At 39.7% G+C, this 26,069-nt stretch overlaps 2 protein-coding genes across 7 annotated transcripts in view; both read left to right on the forward strand.

Moving 5' to 3' along the window:
* The window catches only part of LOC100727518 (quinone oxidoreductase-like protein 2), a 46,423-nt gene extending 29,608 nt beyond the window's left edge, over positions 1-16,815 (forward strand). For 2 of the 4 annotated variants that reach the window (XM_023567189.2, XM_063240205.1), the window contains exon 9: positions 9,602-16,815. In XM_023567189.2, coding sequence (XP_023422957.1) covers positions 9,602-9,605 — 4 coding nt within the window. In that variant the 3' untranslated portion in view covers positions 9,606-16,815. Of the gene's footprint in view, positions 1-989; positions 1,048-3,265 lie in introns of all 4 variants that reach the window. The other 2 variants (XR_010044553.1, XM_063240206.1) reach the window with 2 other exon arrangements.
* A 113-nt stretch (positions 16,816-16,928) lies between these two features.
* Sec16b (SEC16 homolog B, endoplasmic reticulum export factor) overlaps positions 16,929-26,069 on the forward strand; it is a 46,131-nt gene continuing 36,990 nt past the window's right edge. For all 3 annotated transcript variants that reach the window (XM_063240200.1, XM_063240202.1, XM_063240201.1), the window contains exon 1: positions 16,929-26,058. The gene's annotated coding sequence lies outside the window, so the exon portion shown is untranslated. The remainder of the gene's footprint in view (positions 26,059-26,069) is intronic.

A 26,069-nucleotide genomic window follows, 5' to 3' on the forward strand; every position in this document is an offset into this window, starting at 1 on the left:
CCCACATGGTATTTCCATGAGAGCCACAGGACAAGCTGTTGCCTCTTCTGTGCCTCCTGGGAGCTTCCCTGTGACTCCTTGAATATGCTTTTCCTCACCTGCCTTCTCCCAGCCCCACTTCATCTTCATGGGAACTATTTTTACATTTAAGTGAAAGTTGGTTTTAAAAAATCTCAAGAAACTCACTGTGAGAGTCTGTAATTTTAAAATTACTTGACACCCTTTGGCATCGTTGAAGACTAGATGGATGGACCCTGAGAGAGAAGGAAGGGATTCAGTGCCAGGACAAACATGTGAGCCCAGCCAAAAACTGCCTTCTTCACTGTGCAGAGCTGATCCAGAGGTGTCACAAGCAATAAAGATCAAGTGTCCCTAAGTTCACTAATGTCGGAATGACTTAGGTGGAAAAAGGCAATCATTAAGGACAGTGAATTTCTCCAGATTTAACAAGTATTGGTTAGAACCTCCAGTGACCTGCTCTCGGCTTGCTTGTCTTCCTGCTTCAATGGAATGATTTGAAAGCATTTGACTCATATCTTAGTCATTGTTTGGTGGTTCTACCATCTGAGCCATTAGTCTGAAAAAAGAATCAATGCAGCTCCCAGTGACAGTATTTATTCTATATTCATAGACTTTTCCAGCTCTTCTTGTAGGCTGCCTGCTGGAGAAATCACACCCACACACCTGCCTCTGCTTTTTCAGTAACTGGGCCTTTCCACCTGCACACTCTTCTCTCATCAACTGAAGTAAGCTTTCAGCCCTAACTCAAGGAATGAACCCATTACCACGTGACCACTGCAGGTGACCCTGCTCCCTCCCCTGTAATTCTCAATAATTCAGAAAACTATCTTTTCTGCTTGAGCTATGGTAAAGGCAAAAGCTTTGTTGACAAGTGAAAGGAAACAGAGGCGATTTACACACTCACTGTAGTTAATAGAAAATGTACATAAACTAAGAAAAATTCATGCTGTTCTTTTATTTTTCCTTAGAAGATTATATAAGAGGATTGAAGAGCAGTGATATTTCAACATATTTTTCATTCATAAGGTCAGTAAGCAGAAGACTTAACTGAAGCCTGGAATTTCTAGTTGTTTTCTTCATTCTTAGAGCTTATTGCTAAATTGAAGATCTGAATTAGATATCTGCTAGTTCCTGGAACTTTATCATTGTCGAGGAGTCTGAGGTCTTTTTTGAACTTATTTAAAAATGGCCAGTTTCCTGAGCTTTAGTGACTTGCATCATTATTTTAAAAATGGCATTGTTAACATAATTACAATATTTCACCGTTGTTGAAAAGTCAAGCCACCTAGAAGAAGGAATTGCTATTATCCTGTTTTGCCCTACATTGTCTTGTTCCTATTCTCCAAGGAAACCACAGTAAGCAGCTTGGGTTGCAGAACACACAGGTTTAAAAGTAATATATAATATATATTATATATATAGAAATTAAAAATAGTATGTGGTGTTATTGGCTTATTTGAATTATTGCAGTGCTAGGGATTGAACTTGGCCTCACAAATGCCAAACATGCAGTGTACCACTGTGCTAGCTACATCCCCAGGCCTAATGTGCTATTTTTAATCTATAACATCATGGAGATCATCCATATTAGCAAATATAGAGTGCTTTCATTGTGTTTATTGGCCATTTGGTGTTGTGTAGTGAGGATGTATGTTGTATGTAATCACATCCTTACTAGTGGGCTTTTGCACATGCACTTATGCACATGCACTTATGCACTTATATGCACTTATGCACATGAGCAAAAGCTACAAAATTAGTGGGAGACAGACATTAATCTAGTGCACAGAACCATGCTCAACTCCAAGGCCAAGTAAGGTAAAATGGGGGACTCAGTTCAGGGAGATCAAGAAAGATCCCCCTGAAGATTGCTTGTTGATCCTCTACCTGATGGGAGGGATCTGGGAGTTTAAATAGGGCAGAGGGATCTTCTAGGCTATGTGGGCTATGAAATCATGGCAAGTGAAAGAAGCTAAAAAGGGCTAGTGGGCCTGAAGCTACAGAAATTAAAGCAAGTGTTTTAAGAGGATGCTGAAGGTGGGGATCAGATTAGGCTCAGGCATTTGTAGGCAAGTTGTGAGTGGTTTGACTTCACCTTGAAAGCCACTGAAGTGTTGTAAGCGTGAGAGGGGAAGGGGTGATGTCACTATGATGGCATTTTGGAAGAATCTACCCAGCATCAGGATGAGAGGGGATAGGAAAAGAACGGACCAATGAGTCCAAGTCCAAATGAGAGAGCCTGGTAGCTTAGAGTATGACGGTAATGAGGGCAGAGAAGAACAGAAATGGAAAGAAAGGAGAGCTCTGCAGGAGACAAAAGGGACAGGACTTGGTGTTAGATTGGCTATGTGGAGGGCAAAGGAAAGGAGGAAGAAATGAATTGGGAGGAGGGAAAGAGAATTGAATTTTGGCAGTTGAGAGGAGTATATTCGTGCAGAAAATTAAATTTTCCACATAATGGAATATCCAAGAGGTGTCAACTATTTGGGGTTCCAAAGAGAGACATGGCCTAGAGATACAAATCTCAGTTATTTGCTTGGAGTTGATTCTAATACCCAGAGTTTGGCTGAGATGAGCCATGGAGAGTGCAGAATGAGACAGGCAGAAGGTATAGACCAGCCATGCTTCATTTTAGTAAAACTACAGAGAATTTCATGGTTGTGCTGCAGGCCACCAAAGAAGCCTTGAGATATAGATTGGGATTTAAAGTAAATAACTTGTAGTTACAAGGAAGATTGTACTGCCCTATGGTGAAGGCACCATTCTCTTGTTGGAGGATAAGGTACTGGGACTCTAATTCCAGCTCCGTATGTTTACTTTGTTTTTCAAGATAGTGTCTCACTGTAGTGTAGTCCAGCCTGGACTTGAACTCTCTAAGTAGCTCAGGCTGGCCTCAATTTGTGATCTTTTTGCCTCAGCTTCCTTAGTGCTAGTGTTACAGGCGTGTGCTGTCATGCCCAGCTCTAGCTCTTTGATCTTGGGCTATACTCATCTCTTTCCTTTTTTAAATGTTAAATGTAAGAGTCATAGTGTGTTTTTCTACCTTGCTGGTAGAAATGATGATACATGAAAGTGCTTTGTACATTGTCATTTTCATAATAGATTACAAGGTTGCCTAGTGCTAGTGTGTATGAATTTATTTTGACATTGAAGCAAAGATGTGTATTTCTTTCAGCATATATTAGGCTGACACAGAGTGATAGAATTGTTTGATTTTTAAAATGTCTCTCAAATATTTTTACAGTTTGGTTGAAGTCATCCTGCTCTTTCATACAGAATAATACTTAAAGTGATGGTGGCCTGGTAATCTGATGTACTTCAAAGACATGCAGAGCCAGGCAAGGTCTAGAGAAGGACAACTCATTTGATCAAGAAGGTAAAGAGCCTTTTTTTTGGATGAAGCATGATAAAAGAATTAGGGCTTTTCATTCTAGAAAGACTCAGGCTGAAAGAGAAATATGATTGAAATTTATAAAATAATGAAAAACATAGGATAAAAATGAACTTATTGAATCCCAGAGAATAAGAACTAAGGATAACTTTATCTTTTTAAAGGAATAGTTGCAGGGCCAAGTAAAAATAGCACTTCTTCTTCTTCTTTTTTTTTTTTAACACAGGAATAGTAAGCATATAGAACTTATTACTCTCCAAGTTTACTGTGACCAAAATCAAATATTACAAGAAGAAGATTTATATTGTTAGAGGATTCATAGCAGATTATAAAATGAAGCTAGACTTATTTGGTTAATTTTTTCTCCTCTTAGAAGGTAACATCATAGAGAATGACCTTAAGCTTCCATCAAAATGGAATGGCCAAAGAGAATGACCATTAAACATTTTTATCCAAAACAGGATTCCTGATTGCACAGGCTGGGGAGCAGAGAGCACAGAATTTGGGCAGAGTGGGCCTAACTGCAGGTATTAACTCCATGACCTTAGGCTTCACTCATTTGTTAAAAAACAAAGCTGGATATGGAGGCACAGCCACATGATTCCAGCGCTCTGGGAGACTGTGGCAGAAAGATTGCAAATTCAGGCCCAGTTTAGGTAATTAGCAAAACCCTGCTCCAAATAGACAAACAAACCAACAAACCTGGGTTCAGTCCCCAGTACTGAAAAAAAAAAGGGCAGGGGTTGGAGTTGGGGGACAGGTGATAATGTTAAAACCTGCCTAATTATTCTGAGATACAAATGAAGTGATTCTGGCAGAGCTTTGTCATTGATAAACAGATTATTTTTATGAACTTGAGGATTTCCTCTTCAGCTCTGGTATTTCCAGTTTTATGCCCTCCAGGCAGGTGGACCTTCACCTTTCCCTTCCGGGCTCTGGCCTCACTAGGGAGCAGTATTTGCTAACTCAGGAAGACAGGACTGAGAAGGAGGAATAGGGGCTCTGGGGAAGTGGAGGGTGCATATATTTCTGTCATCACCATTTGCCAACTCAGGAAAGATCTGATAAGAAAATTAAATGTAAAGAGACCTTTGCAAGCACCTCACTTCAGATTTGGATGTTCCAGTGGAAAGATATCACGTCCAAGACTGGAGAGTTTTGGTTTTGAGGTGACTTTGAGGTTCTTAGAGTTCTTAGAAACTCTAAAAATGGCTAGATTGGAGCTAGATTGGGCTACCTGGAGCCCCGTGTAGGTTTGTGCCTGTCTTAACTCAGACCAGTGGGGATCTCTTTTCTTCTGTGCTGCCTTTGATATGACACAGTGGGAGACTTTGCAGGAACCGCTCACTTCCAGGTGCTGGGAGGCATGTTTGTAAGAGCTGAGATTCCTTCCCTCATTCCTGGTGTCTTTGTGTTGATTGTGAAAACTGCACAGAAGTTTGCTGATTTGCCTCAAAAACCACGAAGTAGCCCTCAGAATATTTCTTTCTCAAGAAAAATAGCATGTTCCATTGGTGCTGTGTTCAGCCCATCCAAGGTGATTACTTAAAAGATTCCCTTTCCTTGCTTTTTGTTCTGAGGATTACAGACAGAAGTCAGTTGTGAATGCCAAAAGAGGTTTTCTGAGTTCCTTTCCCCTCCTTCTCTGAAGAAAGCATCCAGCCCAAAACCTTTCTATGAACCAGTGGAACTGTGCTGAGCTTCTCCTTCCCGCCTGATAGAACTGTGCGGGACTGGCGGTGGCTGAAAAGATAAGAAGTATGAAATATAAATGACCTTTATTTTGAGAATGCGGGGAGAGACACCCCTGATCCCCTGGCGCTCAGCATCTCCCCCCAGGGTCAGCGATCTCTCTGTGGAACACGTGGAGTGGAGGCATATAAGTAGCCTAGGTTTGGGGTGGAACCTAAGGGGCATTAGTGATGCACAGGTAGCCCATTGGTATTCTTTTGGTGCCATAGGCAAATTCCTAGGGGTGGGGGAGATGGAGCTCCTTGGTTCCGCCTGAGGCTTTACCAGCTACAGTGTCCTGTCTGGCCAAAACTCTTTCACTGCCTTCTCTCCCTGCTCTGGTCTCAGGTGGAGTTTCTGATGTGGATTCCAGGCCGTGTTCCCAGTTCTAATGGAGTCAGGAACCTCTGTGACTCCCTAGGGACCCCTCCTTGCAGCTCCCATGTCAGGGTCAATTATCAGGTCCTGCTCTTTGAGCTTATACCATTTCTGATTTATTTATTGATTTAATTTTAATCCTCTCCTTTAAAGACCTTCTTTTATAAGTTAAAAATAACCACAAGGAGACCTTGTGATCCTCTTCTCACTGACCCAGATAGTTTAAGAACAGATATTCTAAGAGCCCGTCAGCAGTTTCTCATCTGGGGACGTTGGCTGGCTCTCAGGAGCCAACCAACTAAATGTTATAATAAAATATTAATCCTATTTCCCACACATAAGAGATACTTTTTTGTTTGCGCTGACTTTTCCAGACCTTACTCATCCTTTCATGAGCTGTAGAGAAAGCCTGGGACTTGGGGATTAAAGAGTTGTGTTCGGTTTCTGTTTTACCTGTAACCCTTCGTAAAACAGGGATGCTGGGAATATTGAGGAGTAAGAGTTGAGGGATTAGGTTTGCAGCCATCCTGGTGACTGGAGCCCAAGGAATGGGCCAGAAAGAAATACTTGTCAGACTTGAGCAAGTCCAGTTTGTATAAGCTTTGAGTAATTAATCTCTCCCATTTTTGAATTTTTATGTTATTGAGTTTATCTACACTATATAACTTAGTAACTAATAATAAACAGTCTATTTTGTAGCTCTAGGTTTGTTTTTGTTTTTACCATCCCCACCTGGTAGATACATTTTTGCAGGATAGTGTTGTGCATTTTATTTTTCTTGTGTCAATGCTGCAATATTAGGCGCTTAATCATAATTGATTGGCAGAATGCATTATCCATTTAACTAAATTTGGGATTTATAGTACAACACAGGTCATTGTCTCTGTCTTTATCTGTCCATTTTCACTCCTTTCTGCTAATGGCGAGATAGCAGGAAATCTTTTAGGCTTTCATTATCTTGTCAATTTGTGGCTGCTCATCAAATATATGCAATATGTATATTGAAAGATACTGCTGACCTTCCCTGAGAGGAAAGTTTGTTTGAATTGTTTGGATGATATAAGGTTGGGTTTTTCCTGAATCAGCTTTGTTCTCTCCCTCAGGAAGGTTTGGCAGGTATACACCTGGTCAGACCACTATTTCTTCTGCTTGGACTAGGAGGTCTATTAAGAAAACCATTATTTGCCTTCTTCTGGTTGAGGTGGCAAGTTCTGGGTGAATTTCATAGTGGCCCAAACAGCCTGTGTTCTTTATGTAAGAATATTAAACCTGATGGCACGTCACTTGCATGAACTGTCCCTTGTGGGTTGAGCTGTGTCTCCTAAAAGATTTGTTGAAATCCTGGCCCTTGTACCTATCAATATGCCCTTATTTGGGCATAGGATCTTTGCAGATGTAATGAAGTTAAGATTGACTCATACTGACTTAGAGTGGGACCCTAAATCCAAAGTCTGGTGTCTTGATAGGAGAGAGAGATTTGAGCACCCACAGAAGATGGCCATGTGAAGGCAGAGACAGCAGTTAGAGCAATGTAGCTTCACATCAAAGGATACAAAGCTTGTTGGGGCCTGCCAGAAAGGATCCTTCTCCAGAAGATCAGAGCCCTACTGACACCAAATTTGAATTTCTGGCCTCTAGAACTATGGAAGAACAAATTTTTATGGTTTTAAAGCGCTAAGTTTGTGGTAACTTGTTATGACAGCCGCAGGAAACTACTGCACTGGCTAAGAGCTTAAATAAAATATAGTCATGCTATATTTGTTGTTTTACATAAAAATGCTTCAGTCATAAATATCACACTGATCTCATAAGATTATAATGGACCTAAAAGATTCCTGTTGCCCAGGGACTCAGTAGCCATTGTAACATGATTGTAGCACAAATGTTATTGATGTGTTTATGATGACACTGATTGAATTTATTGTGCTACCAGTGCACAAAAGTATAGCTTGTACAATCCCATACAGTAAGTGCTTGATAATAGTGATGTGCGATGGTGTTACTGGTTCATTAGGCACATGCTATACTTTTTATTGTTATTTTGCAGGATACTCCTTGTACTTATGAAAACAGGTTGGCTAAGTGTGCCATGCTGTACGGACAGCAGCCTCATACATTTTGGGCTTACCACCTCTTTTGAGGCCATGTTGAATGAGTGACTTATAACGTCTAGGTTTGTGTAAATGCAGAGCCAGTCTTTGTCATCAGTGAAATATGACTCTACAAAGGGAGGCTCTGGTTAGAATTGATTACTGACTTGCCCTGAAGTGCCCTCATACTAACCCTAGCATACGGTTATCTAAATATTAATTCCTTCTCTCTTACACACCTAGACAATAGCTCCTTAATTTCATCCCTGATTCTTCTGATTCCCAAATCCTTCCTTTGTATTTTCAAATGTTGAAAACTATTGCTTTATAAGCTTGTTGCCCACAAGTGACTCTTGTCTGAGTGAACCCTAGATCTTTCCTGGGGACAGAGAGGACCCTTCTTAACTGAGCTGGGGCCTGATGGTGGGATAGGTGTCCTCTCTGCTCCTCACGGCCACTCCTAGAGATTATTATTCCTTCTTAACTCTATGCTTCTTGTGTCTCCCACTCCAGACCCATCCTTGAGGCACAGGCCATCAGAAAACCCACACACCTGCCATTCTGCAGTCATCTATATCTGCAGTTATTCCTCCTTCCCAGTGAAGCTCTCCTGGCCCACTGGTACTCTTCACCATCACTCCTGGCCTGACTTGGTGATCGCATGGCCCAGCCTTCTTTCATAATCCTAGTTGCAGTGTGAGTTCTCTGGGACTAGGGCCGGGGATATAGCTCAGTGGTAGAGCGTTTGCTTATCATACTTGATCTTCAAGAGAAAATTATTTGGGGCAACTCTTCTCTCTACCTCCCCCTGTTCCCAAGCAACTGAGCCTGGATGTTTGTGAAGCTATATATATATATATATATATTTTTTTTTTTTTTTTAAGAGCTCCCGGATCATTCTACCGTGTGGCCAAATTTGAGAACCAGTGGTATAGATGATCTAGTTATTTGGCCTCTTGGATCCTTAAGTTTCTTAGTGCTAATAACCCCTTTTCCCATCTCCCATCTTCTCCTACTGTCTTTTTCTGGGTGATGGCCATTACTTATACAGTGAATTTTGGTTCAGCGAAGTCACAGTTAATGTCTCTAATCTGATGATCTTGAAGGGATGTACCTATGCCACCCAAAAGATAGGTATTTGGGGGCTTATCACTCATTGCATTTCCTACCTTTTATTCAAGAGTTTAGTGATGTGCAGACCACTCTAGCAACTTCCTCAATTTACCCAACCTGTCTGAATCAGAGAAAATGCAGGCTTTTGAATATATGGATGTATGTTTGTTGCACATTTTCCAAATGTCTCCCTTTTTAAACTAGGGGAAATATATGGAAGTGAAATTATAATGTCCTAGGATAAAGGTCACAGATTCTCCATAAACTAAGGCCCAGTATTGTTTGTAATAACCTGAATAGTGGTACCTGTTCTAAGAACATGTACAATACTCATGGATAATGTGCTCCTCTGCTTTAAATTCTCTTACTATTCCTTTTATCATTGACCTCTTATCTCATCCCTCTTCCTAAAATTACTTTTGATTTGTCTCTTGACTTTTCATGGCATTTATTGTGGACCTGATACACTGGGCATTTATTTATATTCCATTGTTATGAATTTCTATTTGCATCCTTCATTTCATCTAGTTGGGTAATTATTAACAAGATAAAGGATAGTTAACTACTTGCAAGAGAGGATGGCTAACGTAGACCATATTTAACTATTCTTTGCATAAATTTAAGGAAGTACTTACATTTATTAGAATATGCTTTACGTAATTATGGTAATTTGGGTTGAGCAAGATCTGATATTATTCATAATGTTGTGGATTTCTGAGATCCAGAAAGCCCCAAATTGTACTATGTGGCCCCAGGCAATTATTTCTCTTCTTTGAATCATCAATTATTTTTGTATAAAATGATGTGATGAATCAGAGATCAATGCAATGGTATGAATATTTATGTCCCTCTAATTTTTATTTTGAAATCCTGACAGCTAGGTGATGACAGCAGGAAATAGGAACGTTTGGGAAGTCAGCAGGTCATGAAGATGAAGTCGTCATGAATGAGATTGTGCCCTTATAAAGATGCTGGCAGGAGCTATCTTGCCCCTTCTACAACATGAGGATTCAGTGAAAAGACAACCACCTATAACGGAAGTGGCCCTCACAGCGCACCAGATCTTCCAGGGCCACACTCTTGCACTACACAGTCTCCAGAAGTGTGAGAAATGAGTTTCTGTTGTTTGTAAATCAGCCAGTTCAGGCTTGTTTTGCCAGCTTAGGCTACTTTGTTTTGTTAGAGTAAGCCAGACAGACTAAGGATAAAATCCTTTTGGGAAAAAGAAGTTAGGATTCTACTTCCTATTATATTTGTAGCTGAAACTAAAAGAACTTTCCTTTTTAAAAAGTTTTGTTTTTTGGTATTAAACTTGGGATCTTGTGCTTGCCAGGCTGTGCCACTGAACTGTATTCCTGGCTACTAAAAAGTTATTTTAGAACAATTCTATAGTTTAGAAAATCTACTGAAATCAGTCTTTTTCCCCTATTTAAGTTTGAAATTGAGAGCTCCCTTTATTCTAGCTAAGACAAACATGTACAATATGTAACTTCTGATTCATGCATATCTCTACTTGATACATAGCCATTATGATGAATGAAAATCATGACTTTCCTAAACTTATCTAATGAAAATCTTCTGTTATTCACACAATTAAGATAATTTAATGTATAAATATATTCATATACTTTCCTTAATTTTAATTAAAAAATGTAGCGAGGAAATTCATAGTGATGACTCCCTTATTTTAAATATGTAAAATGAGTTAGCTATTTAGTCATTAGATAATAAAAGTTTTATTTTCCAATTTCTGGCTCAATTGTTAAAATAGAGGAATTGGCTGGTCAATTCTAAACCCCGGATCTCGGTCAGCATTTTCTTAAATGATTTCTGAGCCAGCCCTGGCAGTACTGTGGAGGCAGGCTAAGTGCTGTCTGTCAGCAGCAGCTCTGTGTGGACCTGCGCTCGGGGTCCCTCACGCTGTAGTGCATGTCATGAAAACATGGCGACCTACCTCCAGCCACAATCCTGAAGGAGGGGCAGGTGATGCGGGGGATCTGGGCTAGGTGAATGCTTTATATTCTCTTTGGCATGGCTTGTCTGTTCCAGATAAGCAGAAGAACATCTTCAGAATCTTGAGTTTGTTTTGAACTGAGAGGAAACAACTGACATCTAATTAAGATTCAGGAGGGCGATCAGAAGTAAGAATTCAGGCAAGTTACCACTTGCAATAGCTTTTACACAACAACAACAACAACAACAACAAACACCTTCATGGCTGCTTCTGATTGCCCGAATCAGTTTTTTCTGAAGAAATTGAAATACACTCAAATATACAGAGAGTAAAGTAAAAGTCATCTTAATCCCTCTTACTTTAAGATAGCAAATTAACATTCTGTGTACTTATGCATACATTTCTTTCAACATACATACCACTCATGATGTGCCAATTCTATAGGAACAGGAAAAGCCTTTAAAAGATGTTACTTCCATCTTTACCAATACTTCCTTTAATGGTTTCCCTTTTTAAAAAAGTATTATTGACTTCCAGGAGTGTATCTTTTATTACTTTCATCTATACTCATACATAATTTTTTTTTGTCTTTTTCATTTTTTATCGGTACCAGGGATCGAACGCATGACCGTCTGCTTGCAAGGCAGGTGCTTATGCCGCTGAGCTAAATCCCCAGCCCCCTCATACATAATTTTTACATATAATTATGTACATATATTATGGCATATGAGTTAGTGTGATTTTTTTATCCATTGATGAGATAGAATATTCTGTAAGTCAGGATATAACTCTAGTTTATTGTTTGTTATTAGTTCAATGTTTAACAACACAAATATCTCACAATTTAGTCAACTATTTCTCTATTCATGAACAAAATATTTTTCGGTTTTTGTCATCCTAAACTCAAATATTTTTAGTGAACTAACATCCATAATGCTGAGTCCCTAAGTCACATGTTTTTAATTTTTGATCCTGATTTTTTTTCCCAGTTAACCTACTACCATGATTGTTTAGTAAGCCAATACAATGTATTTCTGTTCTCCTTGGAATTCTCAGTTAGAAACAAAAAGGTGTATGTGTAACTTCTTTTTGTAATTTCAAGTAGTGTCCTTTTTAAAGCAGACCTTCTCAATATGGTGGTCAGATCATGTTTCCAGCCTTTGGAGTTACACACTAAATCATTCCGTTGGGAAACTGTTGCTGAAACAGACAGGTTCTGTGTGGCTGACGTGGCATCACATTTTACAGTGTCTGCCAGATGTGAGTAACAGCAGGCTGTCTTGGTGGGATGTAGCAGAAGCAGCAACAGTAACTTCTGATTTAGGGGCAAAAGGTGTAAGTACTTATTTTCACCATTAACCAATTAACCCAAAACAAATTCAAACTCAAGAATGCTAAGAAGGAATACAATTCCCACTAGAGATCTTTCTAGCTGATTCGTTTGTGAAGCATTTGGTATTAACTAGAAGAAAAAGGCATTAAGCCAGCATACAGTTTCAGGAAAATGAAGAACTTCTAGGGTCTTGTTTGAAAAGATAAAACTAAATTCAACTCTGGCTAATGCTACTTTCAAATCCTAACTCTGTGGCATGCCTGCATACCCTGGTGAGGGCTGTCCCCTGTGGGCTGGAATGCATGGCTAACGTGCATATGATTTCAACTGACACAAAAATTCAGGCAGGTTTGATTACGGTTAGATGAAAGGAGGCTTAGCAATTATGGTGTTCAGAGGAAGAGAGCCTGTTAAATATTTTAAGGAGAATGCAAGCTGGTTAAAGTTGATTTAGCAGCGATGTGGAAACTTCTGTTCTCAAGCTCTATAGTTGAGTAGAGGTATGGTGCTTGCCAGCTCTGTGACAGATGAAGCCCTGGCACAGATCCCTTTAGCAAGAGGTGGCTGTGTGACTGCTGTTCCCAAAGGCCTCCATTTGGGAAGTCATATCCAGAATTCCTGGTATTTTCAGAGTTCATAAACCATGTGTTTTTGTGTTGGTAATGATTTTTCTTTTTGTTGAGATTCTTTACGCTGATCTTTAGGTCTGCACAAAACCTCACAAATAATCATTAGTGTTCTATCCTGAGCGTAGTGAAATTATTGACCAGCAAATATTGTTGATTGTTGCCTCTATACTGGGGATACCTACATGAGCAAGATGGACGATGTTGATGGCCCTGTGGAGTTTTCAACACAGCAGGAAAAACAGATGTTATGAGAGGAGGCATGAACATGAGGCTTGGAGACTGGAGACCTGGGTTTGGGTTCTGGCTCTGATCCCAATGAACCATATGGCACTCTGAGCTTCAACTTATGTGCTATGAAATGAGTGCTTTGGGATGGATAAGCACTTCAGTAATTGATTCCTCACCTTGTGTGAGTTTTCCTCTTGCTCTATAGCTTCTCTACTGGGCATTGGATTTTTTCCACATCCATTTTGCGGGTGAATCTCACCTGTCACCAAGGAGGCCCCATGGGACCATGATATTCTGTAACAGAAATTAAAAGGATCCTTGTAGGTGGGCCCCTTTACAATATGACTTTTGTAGGAGGAAGGTTGCTTCCAAGAAAGATGTCTTAAAGGTAGTGATTCTATATCAATGCATCTTAAGTATTTGGAATTCTGTTTTTCAAATGGTTAGTGATCACAACAAGTATCTTTGCTGCTGCTAACCTTTGAAAACTAAAGACATAAAAGCCTGACACTAAGAAAACAAAGTTGTTTAAAATAGATGTGACCTACAGGCTTATGTTCAAAAGAAATCTGAGTCAAAAAAATAAGGCATGTTGTTTCAAATAGAATAGAGAATACCCACCATTAGTGACTGTGTGGTGCACCTTAACTTCCTGGAACTTATCACCTTTTCTCAGTTATTTTTGACTTTGAAAACTGTGGGAGTCTCACAGCATGTTTTAATGGCAAAATAGATATAGTAGACTTAACGTAATTATTGTGTGTATTTTTCTCTCATCAACCTTAGCTCACTTTCAAAATTAACTATACAGGTATTCGTATATCATTTGCTACTCCCTTCCTACTCAAAGGCAGAAATGTTCTTCCTGACCCGGGATGTAGCCCCTCTTTCTTTTCTGGTACTGAGGGTTGAACTGAGGACCTTTCCACTGAGCTATGTCTCATGCATTTTCCATTTTTTAAAAAAACTATGAGACAGGATCTTGCTAAGTTGATGTGTTCCTCAAATTTGCAATTCTTCTGCCTCAGCCTTCCAAGTGCTGGGATTATAGGTGTACACCATCAACCTGATTCAGGTCCGTTCTCTTCGATCATTTATCCCTATAGCCTCCTTAGAGAACACCACACTCATCACTGAGTTCTTTTATTCATTCTTCATTTTTAAAAAAAATTTTATTTTGAAAGTATACAACAGAACAAGACAGAATAAAGCCAACTAAGATTGTACAGTGAAATTGGTACAGCAGGTTACCGGGATAACAAAAATAGGTATCACAGTATATTGTGTTATCTTTATAATAGTTGTTCTTTCAATCATGTATATCAAAATGAGCTGAAATATAGAACACTTTAGAACTTATTAAAACAGAATATTAAGTAGAGCAGTACCATTAATCAGAAAAGAGCAAAACAGTAATAAAAATATTTGCTTTCAAAGAGATGGTAGAAGGAAGTCTCCCTTATTTGCTATGTCAACCTCCCAGGAGACACTCAGATTTCTGGTTCCCATTTGCTAATGGGTGGTGGGGTGGGGGGAGAAGGGGGATAGCAGAATGGGATATTTGGTTCTAGGCCATGCAACAGGATCAGTAGGTTCACTATTGCTTAGCAAGGAGGCAGGCTGGTTGTTTGGTTTCACAGCATCCTAAGTTCCAACATGGCGTGGATCTCAGGAGCTGCTGCTGGTTCTCCCCCTGGAAGGGCTGCATTTTGCCAGACCACCACCGCTTAAAGCCTCTTCTTCATATCGATTTTGCATCTTAAGTAAAAATATCAACTGTTTTCTATTTTATACCAATCAGCAATCCAGCCAATGAATAAACACAATTTCTCCTTACTGTCCTCTTCTTTTCCCACCCTTCCTCCAACCCTATGGCATTCACAGACACTTTCAATTCTGACATGACTTGATCTTTCCTTGTATCTATCTTTTTATCCTTGCTTCTTTTTCTTGACACTCTGTGATTATCTTACTGCAGTTCTGGCTCTGCCGTCTCAGTCTTCACTGACTTCTCTTTCTCCTCTTTTACTTTCAACTGTTCCTTTCTTGTTTTGGATCCTGTGCTCATCCCTGAAAATCTCACTCATAGCCCTGATTTTAATTAGGAAGTGTATGCTGATAATGCCTACATCAAAGCACATACAAATCTTCAGGAAAGAAGCCAGGGATAAACAGATGAGCACTACCCACTACAAATGAGTGTTACCTTAATCTTCTCTTGGTGATCCTGACTCCTAGCCACCGCCTCAGACATCTCCAGCACATTGTCTTGTAGGATCTCCAATGAATGGATCTTTCTGCATAAAATCTGCTTCTCCCAGTAAAATGAATTTCAGTCTTGATCAGGGCCATCATCATTTATAGTCACCAGCCTAACCATGTAAATCCAACTAACCTGTCCATCCTATTTATTAAGTGTCTTTGCCATCTTTTGAATCTGACAGCCACAACCTGCTCATCCAGTACCTTAGGTAAAGTGGACAGTGGTATCTCTTTCCTAAGACAGCCTGCCTCTACCCTGGCACTACAAAAGCCTTCTCTGTGTTGTTAATCGTGCAGTTTTTCTGTAATGCCACTTGATGATGTTATTTACCTCCTTTGAATCTCTCAGAAGCCCCTCATAGTCTTTGACAAGCATCTGAAGCCTCCACATTGCAAGCCCAGCTTGGCTGTCTGACTTTTTCCACATCATTGAATGAGCACTACTTTCTAGCCTGACTTAGTATGGTGCATCACAAGAACCCAGCCAGCTGAACCTCCCCTCTATACTTGGGGATTTCCAGTTCCTTTTCTGGGGCTCTCTTTCCTTCCTGAATAGCCCAATTAAATTTTAATTATCCAAGAGTGTTCAAGGAGTGCTTTCTTCCCCAAGAAGCTAAGCTGGCACATATAATAATCTGTGTAATCTCTACCCTGACGCTCACCACACTTAATTAAAGACATTAGCTTATTTTATTTGCCTCTTTAGTTGAAGATGAAAACTTATGAAATGTCATTATATTTTTTATTTCTGTATTCCTAATGCCTACGGCAGGCACATAATGGCTAATTAATAAACTATTATTGAGTGAGTAAATGGAGAAACAGCCACCTGCAGCTCTAGGGTGACATTCTGTTTTCTCGGCCAACTCCATGGGAAGCATTTTTCTTCCTCTGTAGTTCAAGCATGAGTTGCTTGTTAGACATGTCTCTGGACTGCTGAATTAATTGCTGTGGTCAGTGGAATGCAAGACTTACTAAACAAGTCTGAATTTTGTGCCTATTCTTAGAGCAAGGGACAGGTTGGTTCCTCACATTATGCACAGGTTGAGATGGGACAGGAGAGTTCGCCAAAGGAAAATTTATTGCCAGAAGCTTGTGGTTGGATGCTGGATGGGCAGGAGTTGCAGACACTCATTACATGTGTGTACAAGCAGCCTAGGTACGGTGGGGAGCTGGGTACCTACACCTCTCTCTGTGGCTGGGCAAGGCTGCTAGGATAATCTCTTCAACTGAGTTCTCAACTCTGCTCTTTGTGTTCCAGGCTCAAACCGCTGCGTTTAGAACCTGCTGCGTTCAGAACCGCTGATGAGGCTGTGTGTGCAGCAGGCCTTCCTTCACTTTTGGTCTGTTCTGTGCCCAGTATTCTGTCCCACGGCACATTCTGTCTCACTCTCTTTCCCCTCCTATCTAGGACTGTCTTTTGACACTGCTTATGTGCTGTGAAGCCTTGTCTGACCAGGATTGACATCCGAGAGATACATTTCATCTGCTTTCTCTTATCATCCTCTATGGGTACATACCGTTAGAATTACCTGTTACCTGTGTTTTCTTAGGCAGTAAACTCATAGAAGATAAGGAACACATTCACTTTGTTCATTTTGCGTGACTTTAACTTAACACTTAAAATGGTGCTTAGCACATGGCAGCCACTTAATAAACAATGATTAAAATACTCATTTTTCTTACCTGTTTCTTAGTCATTGAATAGCATGAACTCTTTTGGGTTCCTTCCCTGTAGTTTAGGGGTTAGCGCCTTCTTTCTAGGAGCTATGGAGAATCTGCTCATATGAGAGAAAAATAATTGTATTATAATGAATAAATGAATTAATATGTCTTAAATATTATTTATTGAATGAAAGAAATAATTTTTATTGTCCAAGAGGTGAAGTTATATCCCAGTTAGATTTAGTCAGTGACCTTATTTATTCAATGATTGACATCCAGACCAGCACTGGGACATATGTCACAGTGTCATTCTTGTCATAGGGCATACGAAGTGCATCGTCGGTATAAAGGGAATATTTGCAGTGGGCTTGTTCAGAAACTGCATCACAGAGGCAAAGTCAGGAAGGGCAGTAAGTAGGTACTCAGCACGTGCTCTCACTTTATGAGAGGCTCCCAGAAAACAGCACCCTCTGGCAACTGCCTTTGCTATCACTGCAGACATGAGTGCTTTAAAAAGAAACTTCTCCATCATCTGGTTGTGCCCTCTGATGCCCTTCACAAACTGCAGCTTGAACTCGGTGTTGGCATCTTAAGTGGCTCCTGTGGAAATTGCCCCAATGTGCTAAATTCAGCATTAGAGCAGCACTCCTGGGGAGCGTCGCTCTGTTTGCAGGCACTTGTCCCAGACTGAGGGAACAGGGGACGTGAGTGCCACTGAGACACGTGTATGCCTCACGCTGCACACACACAGGCTATTTCTGTACATGGAACAGTGGGCAGAAGAGCAGAACACAAAGTGGGATGAAACTTTGTTGGCTGACAAAATGAGATTGGAAGAAAATACAGAAGTCTTGGCATTCTTATTTTTTATAACTAAATACCTACCTATCTGTCACCAGGTTGAATATGTCTATTTATGCAGGCTGATAAGTTTGAAGGTTGTAATCTTTGAATTCACATGAAACATTTTTAAGTAGTTACATTTTTGTGTTAAATATATCACATGGCTATTACTAAGCAGCATGCTTTTTTGAACAAAAACATTGGATTAAAATTCCTGTGATTGACTTTTCTCCATTTGATGACTAATGCTGATGCACTGTGTGAGTTTGGTATAATATATTACCCTTTCTGGTCTTGCTTTTATTGCTCTTACAATGGACGAGCTCTAAAGGGGCTACATGGTAATGAAATAACAAGCCAAGGACATGTATCTCTGGGGAGAAACTATGATTATAGTGGATTATCATGATGAGAGAGAGAGAGAGAGAGAGAGAGAGAGAGAGAGAGAATAAATATTAAGATTAGATTATAAGTCAGTAATAAAATATAGGTAAGATAACTGTTCAATATGAGTTACTATGATAAAAGCTAAATAAAAAGATGTATCCTGCACTCTGGGAGGCTGAGGTAGGAAGATTTCATGTTTGAGACCCGGGCAATTTAGTGAGATCTTATCTCAAAATAAAACACGAAATGGACTGGGAATGTGGCCCAGTGGCAAGGCCCTGAGTTCAATCTCCATTAATGCAAAAAAAAAAAAAAAGTGCCCTGGACAACGTAGAAATAGACACAATTTTTTGTTGAATACTTATAATGTACAGGTACTTTGCTCAGTTCTTTCCTAAGGTCATTCATGTATTCATCAAATTTTAATTAAGCATCTATTGTTTTCCATAAATGGTATATTATCTCATTTATTCTATGACAAACTTATGAAGATATCTACAATTTTATACGCATTTAATAAAGCCTGAAAAGATAAGTAATTTGCTTAAGTGTCACAGCCAATCAGTGGAGGTGATGGTTCTCAAATCCAGTTCTGACTGCAAATCTTGAGTTCTTAACCACTGTAGAAGAGTACCATGCTCCTTAGCTTTGTGTATAGCTTAGCTTGTCATATTTTTAGCAGAATGTGAAGAACCTGGAAGAGAAAGTCAAAGACTCATTGAACACCCTCTCCTGGATTTAATAGACCCTTCCTTGTGTGATTCTTTCAATAAATCATTTCATTTCATCCGCATCAGAGCCCTTTGAAGGGCTTTTCAGATTTCATTTTAAAGATGAAGAATCTGAGGTTCATAGAGAATGGTTGATTTTTCCAAAGGCACACAGCTGGGAAATAGCACAGTAAGAACTAAATCAAAATTTCAATTTCTGTTTTTTTTCCTCTAGATTTTTGCTGCTACTCAAAATGATCTAGATAGTTTTGTAAGGCAATATAAGCATACACATAGACACAAATGCCCCGTCCCAGTTAAACTGAGAGAGACACAGGATTCCTGGGGCCCCTGCAGAGTGCTGTTTAAGGCAGAGTTGTTATACAGCCCCAGAGAGCTCCCCATGCTAAGGTTCTGTAAATAAACGTGCAAACTAGCCTTGGCTTGAGTCTCACTGGGTTAGACTACCTTTCCCGTAGAGATGGACTCTTTCTGGAAAGTCTTTCCAGAAAACACTGGCTTTGTGTGTCTCAGTGTTAGCACTTGTTCAGAATGTGTCTCTCAAAGTGTTGCATCTGGGGGACAAGTACCACTGCTCTGTTGTCTGAGCAGCCCACCAGGATTGTAACTCAGCCCTGATAATAAAGTAGAGGGACAAAAGAAAGGCACTTTATTTGTTAAGAAGAAAAGAAGAGAGAAAAGAGAAGATAGATAGCCACCCTGATAAGAAAGAAGCAGGGCAGGGCATTCTGGAAAGAGGAGGACCGTGGGCCCTTTGACTTTAGCTGTTTTTATAGGGGTGTGGGTGACCCTTTCTCTTCTACCTGGACTTTGCTGCAACCAGTTTGGCTTTTGGGCACCCCTGCCTATATACTTTTTTTCTGGTGGTCTATGTGTAGACTTTTTAAAAACAAAATGTATTTGGCTTTGTTTTGTTTTTTGGTTTTTGTTTTGGCACCAGGGATTGAACTCAGGACTTTGTGCTTGCCAGGCTGGCACTTGCGCCACTAAGGTAAGTCCCTCTTTTGATGTATTTTTTTAAGGCCTTATTTTTGGGTTAGGCAGCTGGTTGACAAGGGGGTAGCTTATTTACTTAGACTTAGTAAGGGTGTGAGTGGGTATCTGTTGTATTCTATAATGACCCTAGAGTGAATAATATAGTGACTCTAGAGTGAATACACATGTATATAAGTGTAAATGTTAGTGCATAGGTTTGAGTACATACTGCCTTATAGTCAGTCAGCCTTCACTTTTTACCCCATATTTTATCGGAGGTGGGGGTTGGCTTATCATTTGTGTATCTGGCTTTCTCTCTGTGTCCTGCCTGTCAGCTCTTTTTCTGGTCTCTTGATGCAAGTCTTAAGACCATTTGGTGCCTTTAAAAAAATTTTTTTTTTCCCTTGACTTTGACTTGCTTCGCAGGGGAGTCTCAGTTTGTTTTTAACTTCATCTAGTCAGGATTAGCTAGGAGTCCTAAAAAGGCCCCTATTTTATTTTCTCATCTATAGACTCCTGTGCCTACAGTAGTTTCCCATTGAATGGGAGGGAATAACTTTTAGTGGTGCAGGGTATATGTGTGCGTGTGTGAATGAAAGTTCTTTGGTGTCATATCTTAAAAATTAAAAGTGGATTAAAAAGAATTAAAAATTAATGCAAATAGATTAAAATACACGTGTGTTCTATAAGCTAAAATTCCATTTTAAATTGTTTACAAAAGAAAATGAATGTCTACTCTGTGGCATCCTGCAATTGTCCCTGAGTCTACAAATACTCCTGTATATAAAAAGCATCAGACTACATTTTATTAAAGCTGCTCATTTTAATGTTCTCACCTTAACGCATTCTTTTGTCTTGTGTAACCATGTGGCAGTTTCTCTATTTTCCTTGATCTCATGGCTCAAGGGGATACTTTGTTAAATGTCAGGAAAGAGATGTAGGTTTCACAATAATAGATGACTAGTTCACACCTTACTGATGACTTTTACGTACTATCCATGAACATGGTAACTGTTAAATGTGCTGATCTGACAGATAAATTCCAGGCTCTTGTGTACAACAAATAAAGTATTGCAAGCACACATCAAGTAGGAGCAGCAGCTGCATTTATTGAAGACGTAATCAGGGCAGGCCCACGCTGGCCAAAACAGAAAAGTGGTGTCAGGATGAGAGGAAAGTAAAGAGCACACAGCACACAGATAAATCAGGCTTTAAGAGTTTAAAAAATGTGCAGCCTAGCCCTGGTGCCTGTCATTTGATCTGTGGGGTAAGAGTGACAGGAATGATTGACAGGGTGCTGAGTCATCTTCAGGAGCTTCTAGTGCATGGGACGTTCCAGAATTCACCATTGTTTAATTGTAAACATGAGATGCACCCCGTATTTGTAACCTTTAGTGAAGTTCGAGTGAGGAAAAAGGTTAATAAAGGTCAGGCTAGGCGGTCGAAGGAGCTTGTTTTCAAGTGCTCTCTCCTAGAGCTTCAAGTATTTCCTGGGCCTTTGTTATTTTTCACCTGTCTTAAACAGTGGAATGAGGAATGGCTCTAACATGCTGTCCAAACTCAACCAAGTAGTCTCCCAGCCTTGCTGTATTACCTGTACTAATAACTGTCAACATTTATTAAACATTAAACATGCCAAGTAATTTATATGTTTTTACTATACTTTTTGCCTTGTAGTAACTCCACCACATAGGAAGCTCTATTATTATCTCACTTTTACAGATGAGGAAAAGGAGACCCAGCAAAACTTGCACAAGTTCACACAGCCAGCAGATAGGGTAGCTGGGATTCTTACCTAGGCAGCCTTTTTCCAGGATCACAAGTTGCACATCTCCTCTGGGACATGTACATCCTCTGCAGCTGGCAGAGCCCCCCAAAAGTGCCTTATTTCAACTAGCTGGCGTGTGAGTCACCTCTGCATCTCGGAGCTTGATGTGAGGTCAGAAGTCACAGTAGCATTCATGGGCTACCCCACTCATCCTGGTTCAGGGAACACCACTAAAATGGGAGGAATGAAAGAAAGGAGGAGTCAGGCTGATAAGAAGCAAGGGGTCGTTCTTGAATGGTAAAGCTCTTCTCTAGCTCTTGGCAGCAGAGGTGAATACAGCGTCTGGATTGATAGCGCTTAGAGTCACTCGTTCAGGCTCATCCTCAGAGTTCCTTGATCATGCAGGAATCCTGCAATTGTACCCAAACTTTTACTCCTAAGACAGCCATAAGAGTAGCAGTCACAGGACTGGCAGTGAAGGCTTGAAGTGTTTGTGCCAGGCTGTCTTTCACACAGGCACCATTTTTTGTCACTCTCCCTCTCCTGATTAGGAACTGCTGATGGCACTTGCTGCTCTGAGTCTTGGCTGCCACGTCGCTCAAGAAGGGGTTAGAGTTTTCACAGCCCATTATGGGCTGAGGCCACAAGATCCCTGTCTCCAAGACTGGCTCTGGGGAGTGGCTTTGCTGGGAGTCAGGAGGCTGCTCTCCACTGAACCTTCACCCCTTGACTCCTTCTTGGAGTCAGAGAATAGGATGCTCAAGGGTTGAAAAGAACCATAATAAAACCATGCCGACTAATGAATGCAAACATTATAAGACTTCAAAGCAATGTAATGGGGAATCATGATTACCATGAACTCCTATGTACTCTTGCCATTTCTTACACTAGGGAAACTATACAGTATTTATACTGTGAGTTTGATTTATTTCGCTTATGAGTATGGTCTCAAGTTGTGTCCATTTATAATAGTTTTATTCTGTTTTGTTTGATTTTGTTATCTGTGATAGTATGAACAGCTATTTTGAAGAAAACAAGACATTATAACAGCCATTGCTGATTTGATATTATCTTGATTTGAAGTCCTACCATGCTTTTGTTCTTCTGTTTCCATTGGTTCTATCACATTGTGTCTTGTTGGATTTTAATATGTGTGACAGTATAAACAAATTTTTTAGGAAAATGAGATAATAAAGTAGCCATTGTTCATTTTCTGTTATTTGGTTCTGAATGCCCTGTAATATGTTCATTCTCTTGAGTGATTTTATACTATTTTGTTATGTTTGATACTACTGTATATGAAGTTATGCTCAACTATTTCAAAGAAAGAGACATTACGGTAGCTACTGTTAATATTGGGTTGTCTTGTGGTGAAGTACTGTGTTGCTTACATAGTTCTGATCTGCTTTGTTCTGTCCTCATTTGTCTTAATCTCTTTAAAATAAAAAAAAAAAGGAAAAGAACCATAATGCATCAGATGAGGGCTGAAAATGCAGGTGTGGAAATTATCCAGTTGTTTCTACTTTGGCAGAGAGTTTTAAAAATTTAATGTTTTAAATTGATTTTGTAAAAATGATTTAATGTTTTTACTTCATTGTACTGCTGGAGTGTGTTTCTTAATTATAGTTAGGGAATGTGATTTAACAAGGTATGCAGATAATTTGTGTCTGTTTCTGTGTCATTCGTGTCCCACCTGATAGCCTTTTATCTACACTGTGGCCAGCCCCTCTGCTCAGTGCCACAGTACTCTCTTCTGCTCTCTCTGGAAACACCTTTTCAAAGTTTAATTCAATATTCAGACTGTGAAAACAATAGGATGTAGTCACGTAGTGCAAACTGTTGCTGCTGTACATTTCAGGTGTTTATAAATTAAGATGTTACCATATGACAGAAGCTGTGTTAGACACTGGATATAGCATGGAACCAGGCACAAAAGGTTGGTATCTCCATAGAGGCTAATGTCTAAAGTCAGCCTACAGGTCTAATAATTTGTACATTTCTAGTCCACTTGTTATTCGAGGCACTGTTCCTAATTGAGGCTCATTCGTGTTTTCCACATTGGCCATTCTATACTTTCATGATGTCTCTCAAATTCTTTACCAAATGTCCAAGGTACCCAGTGAGACTTGAAATTCTACTCCCTAGAGGGGAGTAGAATATGCTTGACTTTTCCCTATTCCTCACCTTCTATAGTGAACAGAGTATCAATTCATGTGATTCTATTCTATTAAAAATATTGTTTCTCTTAGTGTTTATATATTTGGGCTTTATAAATTTGTAGTAAACCTGCCCTGGATCCAGGTGGATATTTGCAACCATCAGTGTTAATCTGCTGGCTAGATTCTTCTCACATCATTAGCAATGATATTATTGTTAGAAAGATGTTAAACTAAGATACTATCTTAGATCAGGCTGACAGAATGCCATAGACTTGGTGGCTTAAAGAACCAAAATTTGTTTTTCATAGTTTTGGGAACTGGAAGTGTACAATCAGGTCCTGGAAGACCCGTTGTATGATGAGGACCTGTGTTTTGGATTACAGATGGCTGTATTCTGGTTGTATCCTTAGATGACAGAAAGCAAAAAATAGGAAGAAGCTCTCCTGCGTAATTTCTCCTAAGAGTTATAAGGGCACTAGTCTCATTCACAAGGGCCATTCTTATGACCTGATCACCTCTCCAAACTCTTATATCCTAGTATCATCACACACGGAATTAGAATTTCAGCTTATGAATTTAAGGTGAGGGGAAGACATTCACTCTGTGGCAGGTGGTTAGTTCTGTTTGAAGCAGGACCCTAGACAGAGTGGTTGGATATTATTTGTTCAATAGTTAGGATGCAGAGCAGGACTCAGCCATGAGGGCAGGATACCAGGGCAGGAATAGTGTTAGGAATGTAACTGTTTGAGCTGAAGAAGCTCATGAGATCATGCAAGCAGAGATTAGCGTGGCGAAACTAATTCTAGCCTGTCTCCTGGTGGGGACTGACCTTCTAATATATTGTTTAGATGGGCAGGTTTGGTTTAGAGATCTGGAAGAATTGAGCTACCAGGATGAAAGACTTAGCAACTGTAGATACAAGAACTGAGGGAAGGAGGGACTGATAAATCTCAAATGCTTTGGAGTGGTGAAATCGCCCCACAATCTATTTCGTTCTGTGGCCTATATAACTGTTGTGTGCCATATGTCTACTTAAAATAATTAAAGCTAATTAAAATTAATTTTGGTTGGTGAGTGTTTGAAGAGTTTTATAATAACTCTTGAGATAATTAGAGATGTTTTGGGATGTCACAAAAGGAGCATTTGGAGTAGCTGAGGAAGCGTTTAAACCAGAAATGTGCAGTGAAGGCTAGTAACAGAATGACAATTCTGTAATTGGAGGAACATTGACTTAGGAGTGAAAGGGTTATGCTGGTAAATTGGTTTTCTGAAAAGCAAACAAAAACAAACAACAACAAGCTGGCTTTGTAGTACTTTTCAGCTTCTTTCAGTTTCTAAGGTGTGAATATTTATTTCAATCATAGCACATTCCAGATTACCTGTGGTTTACTGACAGGCTCATACATTCCTGAATATTTAATAATCTGCTTTTGCAAACCCTGTGCAAGGAAGCTAGAGCATACTAATAATTCTCACTGGGCTTTTGCCTACCTTTGTGATCTTGGGTATATTACTTCAATTCTGTGGATTTTAGTTTTATCATCAAAAAATGAAGTGGCTAAAATAATCTTATGGTCTTACCCAAAGTTAGCATGATAACCATGCAGGTGATATTTAAGTCTAATGCCATGTTACATGTCAAAAGAATTATATCCGATTTTTGAGACTGATATTGTGATATTTCAAACCCATATTTTGATATCAAGTCATAATCATATTATGTATCATTATCAACAAAATTTTGATTCCTGCTGTCATTGTATGTGTTCTTTTTCAGACTCTCTTCCAAGAAGGCTTAACAACAGCAGGGCAGGCATTGGTGAGCCAAACTTCACGGCCTAACAGCGAGCTAGGACCCAATTATCTGTAGTCTGAGAATTCTGCACTTGGTTGCTAGGTACTAGGAGTCAGGTGAGGGACTGAGAGAAAATCTTAAGGTTCAGCTACATCACCTATTTGACCATGAGACCCAATAGTGGTGGTTTTCCCTGGACTGGTAGCTACATAGATGCTAATTCGCTCTAAACTTTTTGAAGGCAAGAATTTTGTCTTTCATATTATGTGTGTTAGATCCTGGCACGTGATAGCAACTCAGCAAAGAGTTTCTTGAAAGAAAAAATAAACTATTAGGCTTCTAAAAGAGCAAACTGAATTTTAAAACATGCATGAATGTTGATATATGCTTCTCCATGTTTATCTTAATGCTGAAGAAATGTATTTTTCAAATGTGAGAAATACTTTCTTGTTATAAAGGTTTTCAGTGCCACAAGTTCAATACTGAGCCTTTCAATCTTCCTTCCAGATTGATAACAGTATTGATTATATAACCAGAACCCAGTGGAGAGAAGCATGAGAGAGAGAAACCCATACTGGGCAATTAAGGTGTTTTACTCCTCACCTGTGAGTACCCC

This window comes from Cavia porcellus, unplaced genomic scaffold (genome assembly GCF_034190915.1).
Source record: "Cavia porcellus strain 051 isolate PalLab524CR breed Dunkin Hartley unplaced genomic scaffold, mCavPor4.1 scaffold_29, whole genome shotgun sequence".
NCBI lineage: Eukaryota > Metazoa > Chordata > Mammalia > Rodentia > Caviidae > Cavia > Cavia porcellus.